This window comes from Arachis hypogaea, chromosome 4 (genome assembly GCF_003086295.3).
Source record: "Arachis hypogaea cultivar Tifrunner chromosome 4, arahy.Tifrunner.gnm2.J5K5, whole genome shotgun sequence".
NCBI lineage: Eukaryota > Viridiplantae > Streptophyta > Magnoliopsida > Fabales > Fabaceae > Arachis > Arachis hypogaea.
This window is the reverse complement of record NC_092039.1, coordinates 9204381-9220069: the sequence shown is the minus strand read 5'-3', so window position 1 is coordinate 9220069 and position 15689 is coordinate 9204381. Positions and strand designations below refer to the sequence as shown.

Sequence of the window (15689 nt, the reverse complement as noted above, 5' to 3'; positions counted from 1 at the left end):
AGAGAGAGTGCTGAAAACTAGGGTTTTGGTTTAGTTTAGTTGGGCCAAGGGCCCACTTTGGGTCCGATTGGCCCGGTTTGGCCTGTTCGGTCCAATCTTGGTCCGATTTCTATAAAATTGGTACCGAAATTCTCGTCTCAAACTCCTCTATCACATTTAGCCATTAAAATAACATTTTTGTCTTTCTAGAATAAATTCTCATTTATGGGTTAATTAGCCGTTAATTAATCGGGTCTTACATTAAGAGACATACTAAACCAGACATAGAAATTGATGTGTTCTATTTGTCATATTCTAACACTCAAAATACTACGATTCTATGAAGGAAAGATACCAACCATCTTTAAGTTTGATATGACCAAACACAAGCTCATTTAAGGTCTCGGCAACATCTTTCTTCATTTTCTCTGTAGACTCTTTCTTTGAAACTTTATTTTCTTCATTTTCACTACCCTTCTTGCGTTTCCTATCCTCAAACCCTCTCTTCGTATTTCTATCCTCCCTCTTCTTTGCCCTTCCCAAATTCTCGTGACTTGAACAAAAATCCTCAAGCTTACGATGAAGCCTTTGCCGAAGCTCTTCATAAGTCACAGACTGATTGTCCCCTTCAAGGGCAATGGGCTTAGCCTCACCGTCCTTTTCAATGCTACTCTCATTTGCTTTCTCCTTACCCAAGTTCTGCTTCAACATGTCAAGAGTAGTGGCAGGGGGATTTTCAGGATCCAACCATTCCCTTCGAGACTTCTTAATATTCTCCTTAGTTTCCCTTTTCACCTCAGCTTTCTTAGCCTTGCTGAGACCCTGAAACCACGGCTTATCCTTATCGTTGGTTAGAAGGTAAAACTAAGCAGGGATGAGTTAAATCAACTTGTCAAAGAAAAGAGTATGGTCATGAATCACATATCTAAATCTTGAACTGCATCCAGCCATTACAACAGATTGTTGCTTCTTCTTCCTTATCTTCTTCTTCCCCTGGGTCACGGAACTGAAATTAGTTTCCATTAGGGTTTAAGTTGGGAAAGCTTAGTTACTGAAACCTATGTGAAACTTAAAATTTCATCACTAATAATGGGAAAGCTTGTTACAAAATTGAACTAATAGATGATAAGAAAATAGAGGAGGGAAATTGGCACCTAAACCTTAGTGCTTTGAAGTAAAAAACCAGCAAATAGATGGAAAATAGAATGGCTGATCTTGTGTTATAGCAAATAGATCCTGCCACAGAAATATAATTTTTGATTTCTAATAACCGAGTAAGAATATTTATTTTTACAGCAATAAAACAATCAGCTGAAGGAATAATATAATATTGAGATACAAACCTCACCAATGGCAGAAAGAGTCTGTGTCTGATCTGGTGCCTGGTTAAGCAGATTGTTCAAGAAAAATTGGACAAATCTTCTTACCTGCAAGCCAAATGCAATTAAATGAACCATAACGTACAACTTATGTGTAATGTTTCATATTTTTGTGCGGTCATCAAGGGCATTAATATGGAAATAACATGGGGAACAAGTTCTGTTCTAATCCACTATTATGTTGAAATGCCACTCCTTTTTAATAAATTCAGCAGTATTATATGCAGATCTCTTCAAGTTAAAAACACAAAATGGAATAATATAGTATACCTTAATTTTCTTGTTGAAGTTTCTTTGGTTTCTCTTGGTTCTATACCTCTCAATCCTGAGTTTCTGCTCCTCAGGGCTATACCTACATGCTCTACTCATTCCTTTAATGATCATGCTGCTTTCACTTGACAATGGACTATCAGCTGATTCATTATTGTTATGCATGATGCCGCCATGAGTCCTCTGTACCAAGAAACAAACGTTGCATGCCAAGGGTAAGAGAATGAAGGAATGAACGAACAAAAGAAAGCTAATATATGGTGCGTACGTGGAGATCACCGGTGCTGCAAACTCTCCTAAGAGGAACGTCATCGTCGAACAGGTCAGCCAAGAGAGCAGAGAAGGGATTCTTGAAGGGTTGCATTGCAGTGTAAGAAATAGGCGGTACTTGAAGGACTTTTGTCTTGTTATCCATGCATTGCAGAAAACAAATATATACATAATCATTAGAATAATACTAATTCATTGTCATTGTTGTTTAATTGAAAGAGAGCATGTGACAGAATTAATAACCTAGATGAGGACCTGTAGTTATATGAGTTTAACCACTAGAATGATCATACAAATATGAGTTTAACCATTTATATTTTAATCTCTTCTGAAATTTCCTCTAAGCTTTTCTTGGGTCTAACTCTGCCTCTAGCTATAGGACAATCCTACTTTTGATTCACTATCCTAATTTGAGCCTATAACCAAAGATTAAATTGAACAATTATTCTTTATAATCAACTCTAATATGGCAATTCCTACCTCTGATTAGTTGACAATTTCAAAACATCAAAGTTAAACTCACATTAATAAAAAAGGAATAAATTTGTAACAAGGAAAAAGGCACTAATAATTGAAGATCGGGAGACTAAAAACCCGCTCTTGGCTAAGTAATGCTTCACCAATTCATTAGGTATCTGAGAAGAAGAAAGAGTTGGTCCAATGTTCAATCAAATTTAGGAAACAATTCTAATGAAGGAGCTCAAGCATAGATATTACATAAATAGAAGAAAACAGAACGAACCATAGGAGTATAATCTATTAACAAAGCCAGAAACTCAGTGAGTGAAGCATCGCATCATGCCTCCTCCATCGCTTGATTGTAGATTATGGTTAGGGTTCATCTTCTCCTCACACTATCTGTACAATAATCTACCTTGAGAATTTATGAATTTTCTTAGAATTTACTTCAAATTCATATACACGAGACATTCACATTATGCTAAGTTTATATATTAAGGATTAAAAAATCAAGAGAAAAATTTTCGGTAAGCAAAAATATGCATTAAACTAATCAAATTGAGAAGAATGACACACAATTGCTTCCTATCCTGCTGACATAGAATGCAATAGCGTCAGTCGCAAATGAGATGTGTTAACAGGAGAGGCTCTTTCTCTCAATCTCAGGGGATTCCGCGTTGCTACAAATCGGAGATGATGCATTAGTGGAGCTGGATCCCATAAGCTTTATGACAGCAGGGAAAAGAAAATGAACTACGGTGGCAGCGGCGACGGCTGCGATTGCGGCGACGGCTACGGCGAGCTTAGGGTTTCAGCAACGAACTTTTTCCTCTTTGAATCTCTCTTTTTCTGTCACTCGCCACTCCTTTAATCTCACTCTTCTTCTATTTGGGTGGGTTTTGCCGTTTTGGCAATTTGGGAGAATTTTAGTTTAATTATGAATATTGACGATAAGGCTTTTTTAGTTATGTTATTGAGAATAATAGCGGCAATAGCACTATGGCCACAAAATTTTGTTAATAAAAACATTCTTTTTGTATTTTTCAGTGGCAACAGATATATGGTTACTAAAAATTTGTTATTAAAAATATTTTTTATATTTTTTAGTGCCAATAATGATAATTGTCACTAAAATATATAGTATTAATGACAAATATATAATTGCCACTAAAATATAACTGAAATAAACAAAACAATGGCTATTATATTATTGCTACTAAAAGTTTGTCGCTAAAACTAACTTTTTTTGTAGTGCCAAGACATGTTGGGCTGGCTATATAACCGACAGATGAGACTCATCAGCCATAGGACAGGTATACATCATGTGCATTTGTATGTTTTGCTTGGGTGTGCATTGTTTTGGTTTGCTTAATTGTTTAACTATGCTTATCTGCTACTTATTCTATTTGTTGTCATTGTACCTCTGTCTGTGTTTTCCTTGCTTGAATTGTATGTGTATGTTTTCTGAGAAATTCCTCTTGGCAGAGGTATGAGGGAAGGGTTGTTCCACCGGTGATTCGAAGGGTTGAAGGAGACAAAAAGTGAAGTGTTAAGTTAAAGTTAGATTTAGAACTTGAATACCTTAGATAACTTATCTAATTTCTGGTTTAGTTGGGTCTTTAAGCTGAAATCTGAGTGTCGAATTTCTAGGAATGCCTCTGGCTTTCCCGGGACCTTTTATATTATCTATGTGGGCACCTTTTCCATGTTGAGAACCTCCGGTTCTCATTCCATATATATTTTGTTGTTTTTCAGATGCAGGTCAAGAGGTACCTCGCAGGGCGTCTAGAGTTTTCCGTGCAAGCGAAGTTTAGTTATTTTGGGGTGCTGTATTTTGTATTTATGCTATATATATATGTATATAGATTCTCCTCTGTATAAATTTTATGTTTGCCTTTCCTAGAGGTTGACTTGGAGAAACAAGTGTTTATTATGTAGTTTGAGTTTAATTTTTGGGTTGTATATATATATATATATATATATATATATATATATATATATATATATATATATATATATATATATATATATATATACTCTGGTCGGCCTTGGCTTCGCAGGTCGAGTCTGGAGCTTGATATCTGTGTTTTTGGAACTCTGATCTGTAAATTATATTTTTAGCCTTCTTTTGAGCTTACCTATTCATTTTACGATTATCCACGCGAGTGTGAAACGATTTTCTATTTTCGCTTTCTGTAGATTATTCTTCAAGGCTCTCAGATATAATTTCTTCCAACTATATTTCTATAAGTCTTTTCTTTTAGAGGTTGTAATACCTCGCCACCTCTGCTTTACGACTTAAGCGTAAGGCTCTGTGTAGTAGGGTGTTACAACCGTCGAAAGACATTTTTCAATACAAGAAGTTCTAGATGAAATCCACAATGAAATATGTGGAATTCATCTAGGGGCAGGTCACCAGCAAAAAGGTGTTACGAGCTGGCTTCTACTGATTGACTTTTCAAAGCTCACAAAAATGCTATAAGCACGTGGAATGACTCCAACTACCACTGAAGAATTGATGATTGGATTTTTGACAGTTTAGAATTCACAAATGAATCCTCGTTGCAAGTATAGTTCCTAAACCAACAAATAATCCTTTCATACAAAAGGTTGTTTGTCACAAGTACAAACCCCTAAATTTATAAACCGAAGTATTCAAACCTCGGGTCGTTCTCCCTAGGAATTGCAATAAAGTGTTCTTGTTATTGGTTAGGAAGTATGTTTGGGTTTTTGGGATAAGAAACAAGAAATATAAATGGCAAAGGAAACAAACTAACAACTAACAAAGCTCTTGGCAAGGTATGAGAATTGGAAGTCCTATCCTAGTTATCCTCCTCAATTGTGACCACAATTGTCCATTGCTCCCACTTAGTTAACCTCTAACCATGGAGGAAAGTCAAGTGGATGAATCAATTTGATTCCTCAAGTCCTAATTAACTCCTAAAGGGAAGACTAGCTTTAGAGGCATTCAAATCAACTAGCAACTTCTAATTATCAATCAACAAAGACATTAGATAACTCAAGAGTCACTAATTACTTTACAAAAGCCAAGAGGAACAAAATCTATACTAAAACCCATCTAAGCATTTTATCAAACACTCGGAAGGCATCTACACTACTCAATTGCAAGGAATTAACAACAATAAAGAAAATCAACAATAAAGGAATCATAAATTGCATTGAAAGAGAAATAGAAGAACAAAAGTGCATCAACATAAAAGTAGAGAATTACATGAATTAAATGCTAAACTAGAGAGAGGAAAAGTAGGAGAAGAAGAATTACAAAAGGAAAAGTAAATCAAAGCATGAAATTAACCTAGATCTAAGAAATCCTAATCTAGATCTAACCTAATCCTAATTCTAGAGAGAAGTGAGAGCTTCTTTCTCTAAAAACTAACTTTCCCTCCAAAACTAACTCAGATTAAACTAATGATGACTAGACATGTGATTCTCCTTCAGTCCTTGGGTTAAATAGCATCAGAGATGAGTTAGATTTGGGCCTGGGAAGCCCAGAATTTGCCCCCAGCATTTTGCCTTTAAGTGAGTCACGTGCGAGCATCGACGTGTACGTGCCATGTACGCGTACGCGTCGCTTGGAAATTTTCCATCCACGCGTATGCGTCATGTGCGCGTATGCGTCGCCATGCGATGTCACAATCCACGCGTGCGCGTCTGCTGCATGTGCGCATCGTTGGTCTTGTCCCAAATTCTTGCTTTTCTATGATTTCTCCACTTTGCATGCTTTTCTCTCCATTTCTTTGATCCATTCCTAGTCCTTCTATCCTAAAATCACTAGCAAACACATCAAGACATCTAGTGAAATCAAAGGTGAATCAAAATTAGCAATTAAGGGCTTAAAAAACATGTTTTCACACTTAGGCACAAATTAGGAGACAATCATGAAACCATGCTATTTCCTTGGATAAATGTGGGTGAAAGGTGATAAAATCCCCTAAAATTACTACAAGATAAACCCTAAAAATGAAGTTTATCAAGAATCTCCCTTTCGACATGCATATGATACAGAAGTTATAATTCCCATCGACATAAATAAAGAAAAACCAAGGGCAACATTCTGCAATGAAGTCAAAGCACAAGAAGAAGAACTCGACCTCCTTCCAGAAATCTGAGAGCAAACTCAGATAAGAGAAGAGGCTTTGAGAAATTCTACAACGAAGCTAGTAACATTCAAGCTCAAAAAGAAGAACTCGACCTCTTTCCAGAAATCCAAGAGCAAACTCAGATAAGAAAAGAGGTTTTGAGACAAAGAATGGCTATGAGGTACGACAAGATTTGCCACAAAAGCCCCCATCCTGATAAGAAATAATATCGGGTTATAGAGGTTAGGCAAAGAAAAGCTAACAACAAACTAGAAAGGACCCTGAAGTCTCAGGAAAAGGGCTACTACAAAATGCTCGATCTCAAGGGTGACGAACTGTCCAGGTCATGACATGCTTCCAACATGAGAAGATACTGCAATTTTTTATGGAAATTGATTTCCTATAACTAAAACACACTAATGGAAGCTTGGGAAACCGCAAAAATCAAGGACCAACCCTATAGAGGTTGTTCAGATAAAATGATGAGGAACCAATGGGTGGAAAGAAGTGACATACGCGAATTAGAAAAAAAAACACCTCAAAACAGCTCGAGCCAAATAGGTTGAAAGAGTTGTATTTAGAACAAGTCACAAAAGTAACTTAACTAAATATGCCCTCAAGGCATAAATACGATTTAACAACTCGACCCACACGAGTAACAAATAAATCGTACAAAATTCCAAGCCCACGATCTCATATCTACAAGTTCCAAAAATAAACGACCTAGTCGTATAAAATGTAACAACTTCACAAAAACAAGTTGTCTAAAGAAAACTTGTTCAAACATGCACAACAATATAAAGACAACTCGATTTAAACGAGTTGTGCCAGTCAATCATATTTTCGACAAACTTGTGTCAAGCACAAGTCGTGTCAACCTGAAAGCAAAGCTTTAAAAGTGATTTGTATGAATCACTAAAGCTAAATTGAAACAACTCGATATAAAATGAGTTGTAAAAAGAATCAAAAGGGTAAAAGCAAAAATGACAAGAAAAACAATTCTTCAACCAAAAGACTCGTACAGAAACGAGTTGGAAGGATGGTAAAAGCATTTCGAACAAAATTGAAACGTAAAAACAATTCTCCAATTAAAACAGCTCGAATAAAAATGAACTGTATCATATAAAATGATAACAACCTTGTAAAAGCTAGAAATGGAAGGGAATAAGTATTTAATCCCTTCACCTAAGGCGCCAATTTATGCTCGACAAAGTGCGAAAATCACGAGTCGACCTTTTTAATGGTGGCTCAGATAAAGCGATGAGGTTCAAATTGGTGTCCAATAGTTATCATACGGCTTGATGAATTAAAACAACTCAAGCTCATGAGAACGAAATCGAGCCAAAAATAAATATACGATTTAAGCGATTGTATTAAAAACAAGTCGTATAAAATTCTATCACTTTAGAAATAACTTGAATCTACAACTTTCAAAATAATTTGGTATAAAACGATTTGTTGTGTAAAATCAGAATAAGTTTTAGAAAGGTGATTTGTATTAAAACAAGTCATGTATAACACCCCGTTTCTCCACAAAGTTATTCTCAGAAATTCTATGATGAAAAATTCGATAAATATTTGAGAATCACCTCATCATAAAATAATAAGGCAGATTTAGACTTGATAAGTGAAAAGAATAGATATACCGTGAGAGATAAAAGCGTGTCCTAAGCCAACAACCGTATCGATAACGATGAATTTGACTATCGTGTTAAATTCATCTATTGAATCTTTACTACTAGCTTTTCTTGATTGTATTAGCTTAGTAGAATGTTCTACACTTGATCTAAAATTGAGATACTCTCTGCGGCTAATATCTTAATTGCCGGTTGTTCAAACCGATACGGTTTGAAAACGGTAATCTTACGGTTTAGTTATTCAACTGTTTCCCTTCCTCTCTTCGGCAATTTGGACAGACCTTCAAGGAAGCTACCTTTAATATAAATTCATAAAGCCACTGGTGCGCGAAATTTAGAACTCCGCACAGCTTGACCGGCAAGTGCATCGGGTCATCCAAGTAATACCTCAGGTGAGTGAGGGTCGATCCCACGAGAATTGTTGGATTGAGCAAGCAGTGGTTATCCTGCAGATCTTAGTCAGGCGAATAGAAAAGGTATTTGCTGTTGAGTGCGCACAAAACAAGATAATAAAGAAAATAAAAAAGAGAAATCAAGACAATTTTTAAGGAGATAATATATAGAAACAGTTAAGGCCTCAGAGATACTTATCCTTCCAGATTAATGCTTCTTACGGAATACTTCAACAACGATTGATTCATTCAATGACAAGGCTGTAAGTGATCATCGCCACGCCAATGGTCATTAATCTCCTCAGATCCACATCAAACGCCACGCCAATGGTCATCCAATCTGAACGAGGGTGAAGCTCACGCATTCAATCTCTGATGATCCTACTCACAACGCCACAGACAAGGTCAGATCTTCCAAATCAGAGAATGAAGCTCTATGGCTCTAGCCTTAGCGCCACAGAAACCTCAGTTACCCATGACTAACGAGATTTTATGTCACTTATCCAAATTAGCCCAGATACATATTAGAATCTGTGATGCATTCTCAAGCTGCAGCTTAATACTCTCCCACCAAGGATTCGCAAGAACTCATGTAGAATAAGGGGTCATACGCCAGCTCCACCCCAGATTCATAAGGATGAAGAACGACAATGCATCATAGAATAGAATCACAACGTTTATTGAAGTAGAAAAGTAATAATATTAATCCATTGAGATGAGCAGAGCTCCTATCCTTAACCTAGGAGGTTTAGTTGCTCATAATTTACAAGAAAAAATATGAAACGTGTAAAGGGTCCAAAGTTCCTAACAAGGGTGAACTCTTGTCTATATATACTAATCTAATGATTAAGGATTACAAAAATAAGATGAACTGGACTCCTGGTGCAAAAATCCACTTCCTGGGTCTACTTGGTGAGTGTTTGGGTTGGGCTTGGGGTGAATTCACGTGCTTGGACTCCTCTTGGGGTGTTGAACACCGGATTTGGTCCATTTTGGGCGTTCAATGCCGAGCTTGCTCTTTTTGGGGTGTTGAACGCCAGGAAGGGGGTGATTTGGGCATTCAACGGCCGTTTTGGGCCATCATTTTCAAAGTTAAGTATAAACTATTATATATTTTTGGAAAGCCGTGGAAGTTAGCTTTCCAAGGTCATTGAGAGCACATCATTTGGACCTCTGTAGCTCCAGAAATTTTCGTTTGAATGCATTGACGTCAGAATCTAACAACATTTGCTATGCTTTCCTTGCCTCTAACTTGGACTTTGTAAGACTCCTAAATTTTTAAAAATTATTAATAAATTATTTATGATATATTATATTTATTTAAGATTATATTTTTAGAGATTTTTATATAAAAGTTGAGTAAACCCTTATTTATTATTTAGAGTTCTTATAATTGAAAAATAATGAATAGTTTATATGCCATAATTTTAATATATAGATTTTTAACCTTATTTTATAAATAAAAGAGAATTAATTTACTTATCTCTAATTTTTACTAAATTAGTATTTAACTGAAAATTATTTAAAAATTATTAATTAGAAGACATTTTTAAAGATGGATATTTTATATTTAATTTGATTTCTATTATTATCCTACTTTTTATTTAAATCATAAATAGCTTGTTTTATAAAACTTTATTCAACCGTAAGGAAATTATTTGAATGCTTTAATGCTGCTGCTTTGGAAATATAAACAAGACATAGCACTTTATTTTATTTAATAATTGTTATGATAACTAGATTTAGCAATTCTGGTTCTGATTTTAACTAAGAAAAGATTGGGAGTTAATTATCACTCACTTCTTCCCTTTTCCTTTTCACGCTAAACAAAACCCTAACCCCTTCTAAGCTTACCCTCCACCGCCACACTCTTTTTCCCAATACCCAGCAATACCCAAGTACCCAACGTAACTCCAAAAAAAAAAAAAAAGAACCAAAAGAAAGAAGAAGAAAAGGGGAGGGCTGACCACATCACCAGCGCAGGAGAGAACCGAGGGGAGAGAGAGAGTGAGGCGTCTGAGAGAGAGAGAGTCAGAGGGAGCTGCTACGCCGTTGCGAGGGAGAGGAGGCGCCGCTGCTGTTATTGCCTCGCCGTCGCCGATTGATGGAGGGGGAAAACACGTGACTGAGGGAAGCACCCAGGAGATGCGAGGAAGAGGAGCCGCCGCGCTTTGCCGCAACCAGCACCATCGTTTCCTGCGCCGCTGCTGAGTCAAGACGTCGCCACCGAAGCCTATCGCCGCCATTCGCGCCTCTATCGCCGTCCGAGAAGCTTCCATGGTCGTTGCCGTCGAGCTCACAAGTGAGAGAAAGAGAGTTGCATGTGAGAGAGAAAGGTGTTGCGCGGCCGTTCTTTACTGTGCAGCCACCGCCACACCTTGTCATCGCTAGAGCTGCCACCGCCGCATGCCACCGCCGCTTCTCACCGCCAAGGGAAAACCTTGCCTACGCTGCTGCCTTCCAGGCTAGATTCACCGATTAATGCTCTCTGCTGCCTTAAACACTCAGATTAATGCTACTGCCGCCAGAACGGGTTTCCTGGTCTAATTTCTGCTTCTTGTGGCTCCACCGTTCTGTTTCTCTGTAGCTGCAGTTAGTCTTCCATCTAAAACCCTTATAATTATTGATGTCATATGCTTGTTTTGATTCAATTTTTGATATATGTCCTTGTCTTCGGTTTCTTGAAACTATTTCAGTCACTGTCATTGCAATTCATATTGACACGGTTGTTATAAGAGGTGTCGGGCTGTTGTTATTTCCATGGGGGTTATTGTTGTCACTGTCGCCATGAATTGAAAGAAAAGGGAATTACCACGATAAATTACGCGAACTCAGCTAGTTGAGGTAGGGATGTCTTTCTTAAATTTGTTTTCCTTTTCAGAGTTGTGATAAATCGATATTAATGCGTGAAATACATTTCTGTGATTTCGTAAGTCTTATGAATTGGATTGAGCTGTTTTGAATGAACGAGATTATTAATTTGATTGACAGATTGATCGATTGAGAAAATTGGGTGTTTTGATTAGTTGAATGATATTGTTAAAGTGGTTTTTCTTGAATTATCGGATGAGATTTATTATTGGCATTTAGTTTAACTTTAGAAAAGGTTTGATTTTAGAAAAGATTGAATATTGAAATCTGATTTGATGCCGGAATCTGATTTTAAAAACAAATTTGGGAAGGACCTGATATTTGAAAATGGCTTGTTTACTGAGAATAATTTACTATTTTGAAAAAGGTGCGAACAAGGTTTGAGGAATGGTTTGGTTTGAAACTGTTTGAGAAAACCGAGAGTTCTTAATCATTGATTGGATTTTGGATTTTACAGTTTTCTTGGATTTCAGTATGGTTGTGAAAATGGTTTAGAAATGATTTGAATGATTAACAGGCACTTGGTTTGGTTTGGTTGGGACCCAGAAAGGGTGGCAGTGTCCGAGTTTTAGAGGAGATGCTGCCGAAATTTTATAAAAATAGAAGTTTTATTTGAATTAGTTATTTTAAAAAGGTTTAATTTTAAGCATTATATAGTTTAAGATTACTTTATTTATCAAAGGAAAAGTTATGTTTGAATTGGGAATTGTTAGTGAACGGAATGGAAAGAAGGACGATGAGGATTTTCTTTGAAATATGATTTTGAATGAAATCCGATAAAATTGGAAATGAGGTATGATTGATGAATGATAATGATGTTGAGAATGACTTAGACATTGATGAATGTTGAATGAATTATTTATATGGCTTATGAAATTGAAATATCTGAGACACGAGTTTCCCTGGATAAAGTGCTGTGGCTTGCCACCATGTGTACCAGGTAGAAAATTCGATACTCTGTTGACCCTACGACGTAAGTGTGACCGGGCACTATATAAATTCCCGGGAATGTTACCCCCATTGAGCAATATTGGTTATTTGAGAAAAAGCTATGCATAGACTCTTGGGGATGCACGTCGGGGGACAGTCTAAGGACAATTCAGACTTGTCGGGTTGGCTGGATAACCGACAGATGAGCCTCATCAGCCATAGGACAGGCATGCATCATATGCATTTGTATGCTTTGCTTGAGTTTGAACTTGTTTTGGTTTGCCTAATTGCTAAACTGTTCTTAACTGTTACTTGAACTATTTGCTGTAATTGCTACCTAGTGTTTTCCTTGTCTGTTTTGCCTGTGTTTGTTCTGCCGTGCTACATTTGAGAATGAACTTTGGTGCTGAATTATTGATTGTGCTGTTTGATTGTGTGTTTGGTTTTTGATTGAGATTCTCTTATAGGAAAGGAAAGGTTTCGGATTTCTAAAAGATTAAAAGTTATTTCTTTGAAAAGGTTCTGAACGATTATTCATTGGTTTTTAAAAGATTCATAAGGCAATGATAATCACTGAGCTTAAAAACAGCTTTCTTATTGAATATCTTCTTATGACAACTTTGAAACTCCGTGGTGAGACCGTGTGGTTAGGTTCTCACCCCCCTACAGGTTTACCTTTTCAGGAACCGGGTGAAGAAGCATTAAGAAGAGTTATACTGCGTTTGGTTTATATGCTGTTGTATTGATTAGATTATTTTTCTTCCCTCGTCTTTGTTATTACAAGTTTGTAAGAGGGATAGGAATTGTATGTTTTATATGTATAATATATTGAACTATTATGTAAGGAGTCTTGTATATGAATGTATGCCTGTTTTGTATTTTTCTTAAGATAAAGTATTTATTTATGGTTTTCAAAGAAATCAACGATATAGTGTCGAATCACAGGCTCCTATTTTATTATTTAGTATGTAAAGTGGTCGTAATACTTCTTGCTATTAGAGTAGCGCAGCCGGAAGCGTGACTTCTGATAGAGAGGGTGTTACAGACTTTGCCAAAACTCTTCAATTTCAGCCAGAATTTACCTGAAATCATCATAAAATACAACTCAAAGTAGAATTCAAAAATGTGAATTTCGCACCAAAACCTACTAAAACATAATAAAACTCAACAAAACATAACTAAAACGTCATGAAAACAATGTCAAAAAGCGTATAAAATATCCGCTAATCAGAACACCAAACTTAAACTGTTGCTTGTCCTCAAGCAACAAAATAGGATTAAAAAGAAGAGAGAAATACAATAAGTCTTAAATTTTCCAATAAAGCTCAGTTTCAATTGATGAGCGGGGCTAGTAGCCATTTACTTTTGAACAATTTTGGCATCTCACTTTCCTTTGAAGCTCAGAAGTATTGACATCTTTAGGAACTCAGAATCCAGATGATATTATTGACTCTCTTAGTTTAGTTCTTCTATCTTGATTCTTGAACACAGCTTCTTTTTTAGCCTGGCCGTGACCCTAAGCATTTTGTTTTCCCGTATTACCACCGGATACATAAATGCCACAGACACTTAACTGGGGGAACCCTTGGATTCGACTTTAGCTTTACTTAAAGTCCCAGACAGTGGTGTCCAGAGTTCTTAGGCACACTCTTTTGCTTTTGGAATCACAACTTTAACTGCTCAGTCTCAAGCTTTTCACTTGACACCTTCACACCACAAGGATTTAGTTAGGGGAAGCAGCTCATTTGAACTTTTTAGGCCAAGATTTTGTTTCTTTAGACCCTTCTAACCATTGATGCTCAAAGCCTTGGATCCTTGCTCTTGCCTTTTGGTTTTAAGAGTTTTTGGCTTTTTCTTTTTATGTTTTTTCTTTTGTTTTTTTTCACCTTTTCTTTTTCGTTTTGCTGCTGTTTCTTGCTTCAAGAATCAAAATTTTTTTTGGATTTTTTAGATTACCAATAACATTTCTCCTTTTCCATCGTTCTTTCAAGAGCAATACACTTAACTCCAACATCAAATATGCACTGTTAATTCATGCATTCATAAGGTAAAAGCAAGGCCACCACATCAAAATAATTGAACTACTCTTATTATATGACTTGAGTTTATGTATCTCACTTTTCTTTTTCAAATAAATTTTCTTTTAAGCTTGGTTAGGGATACATAGGATATCTTATAACCATAGAAATTTCAAAAATAAATTACTAAAGCAAAGAAATCCTAAGAGTGATCATGCAAAAGCTAGAATAAAAAAATAGAAAAATATAATGAAATACTGAAAAACACAAAGAAAGGGGGAATGATACTTAACAACCTTAGTGTTGATGGTTGCTCAGGCTGTGCTCCCTTAATGTTGATGGTTGCTCAAGCTGTGCTCCCTTTGCTGCCATTGATGATAGTATACACCTAGAGCTCGCTCTGCAACACCAAACTTAAAAGTTTGCTTGTCCACAAGCAAATGAGTTGACTCATACAAACTTATATACAGAACAAAAGATGACTCATGAGCAAAGATTAGTATTCAATGAGATACTCAATGCTGTTATTACAGACTCTGGTGGTTTTTACTTCGTTTATGGGCATTGTGGGTGTAGTAAGACATTTATTTGGAATGGACTTTCTTCTACTATTCGGTCTAGAAGAAAGATTATTTTAAATATCGCATCCAGTAGAATTGCGTCTTTACTCCTTCCTGGTGACAGAACGGATAATTCTAGGTTTTCAATACCCATTACAATTACTAATGAATCTACCTGCAACATCAAACATGGCAATTTGAAGGCTGAGCTGCTCATCCAAAGTAGCTTAATAATTTGGGATGAAGCTCCAATGCTCAATAAAATGTGCTTTGAAACACTTGATCGGACGATCAGGGATCTTATGTCAGTTACTGATCAACATAAGACACATCAACCATTTGGTGGTAAGGTTGTGGTTCTAGGAGGTGATTTTGGACAGATACTTTCGATGATTCTAAAAGGGAGTAGATACGATATATTGTCATCAGCTATTAACTCATCCCATCTGTGATCGTTCTGTAAGGTTCTGAAGCTACATACAAACATGAGACTTCTAATGTCTTCTTCAGATCAACATGATGTTGAAATAAACAGATTTGCTAATTGGATACTGGATGTTGGAAATGAAAATATTGGTTCTGCTGTTGGTGATGAGTCAGAAGTTAATATTCCAGATGATCTGCTAATTACAACTGTTGATGACCCTCTCTCTCATTTGATAGATTTTGCATATCCATATTTATTGTAAAACATGTCAGATTACAGGTATTTCTAGAGTAAGGCAATTCTTGCACCGACGCTTAAGAGTGTCGAGAAGGTAAACGATTTCGTCTCGACAATCTTCCCAGGGATGGAAAAGGAATATCTAAGTTCTTACACAACA

The 15689-nt window shown here is 36.4% G+C and overlaps 2 protein-coding genes, 1 long non-coding RNA gene and 1 pseudogene across 3 annotated transcripts; 2 read left to right on the top strand and 2 right to left on the bottom strand.

The window, feature by feature from the left end:
* Positions 1 to 309: 309 nt before the first annotated feature.
* Positions 310 to 930, bottom strand: LOC140173036 (uncharacterized; annotated as a pseudogene).
* A 241-nt stretch (positions 931 to 1171) lies between these two features.
* On the bottom strand, positions 1172 to 2139 carry LOC112794610 (uncharacterized). The gene is made up of 3 exons (XM_072235023.1): positions 1897 to 2139; positions 1629 to 1811; positions 1172 to 1406 (listed from the first exon to the last, which is right to left on the bottom strand). Exons 1-3 carry the CDS (start codon positions 2041 to 2043, stop codon positions 1287 to 1289), a joined length of 450 nt encoding a protein of 149 aa, XP_072091124.1. The 5' UTR covers positions 2044 to 2139; the 3' UTR covers positions 1172 to 1286.
* A 7027-nt stretch (positions 2140 to 9166) lies between these two features.
* On the top strand, positions 9167 to 13207 carry LOC140184393 (uncharacterized). The gene is made up of 3 exons (XR_011880914.1): positions 9167 to 11078; positions 11183 to 11330; positions 12957 to 13207. It is a non-coding gene; the product is annotated as an uncharacterized lncRNA (long non-coding RNA).
* A 1576-nt stretch (positions 13208 to 14783) lies between these two features.
* Positions 14784 to 15554, top strand: LOC140184032 (uncharacterized). Its single transcript, XM_072234312.1, has 2 exons — positions 14784 to 15313; positions 15401 to 15554. Exons 1-2 carry the CDS (start codon positions 14784 to 14786, stop codon positions 15552 to 15554), a joined length of 684 nt encoding a protein of 227 aa, XP_072090413.1.
* The last annotated feature ends 135 nt before the right edge of the window (positions 15555 to 15689 follow it).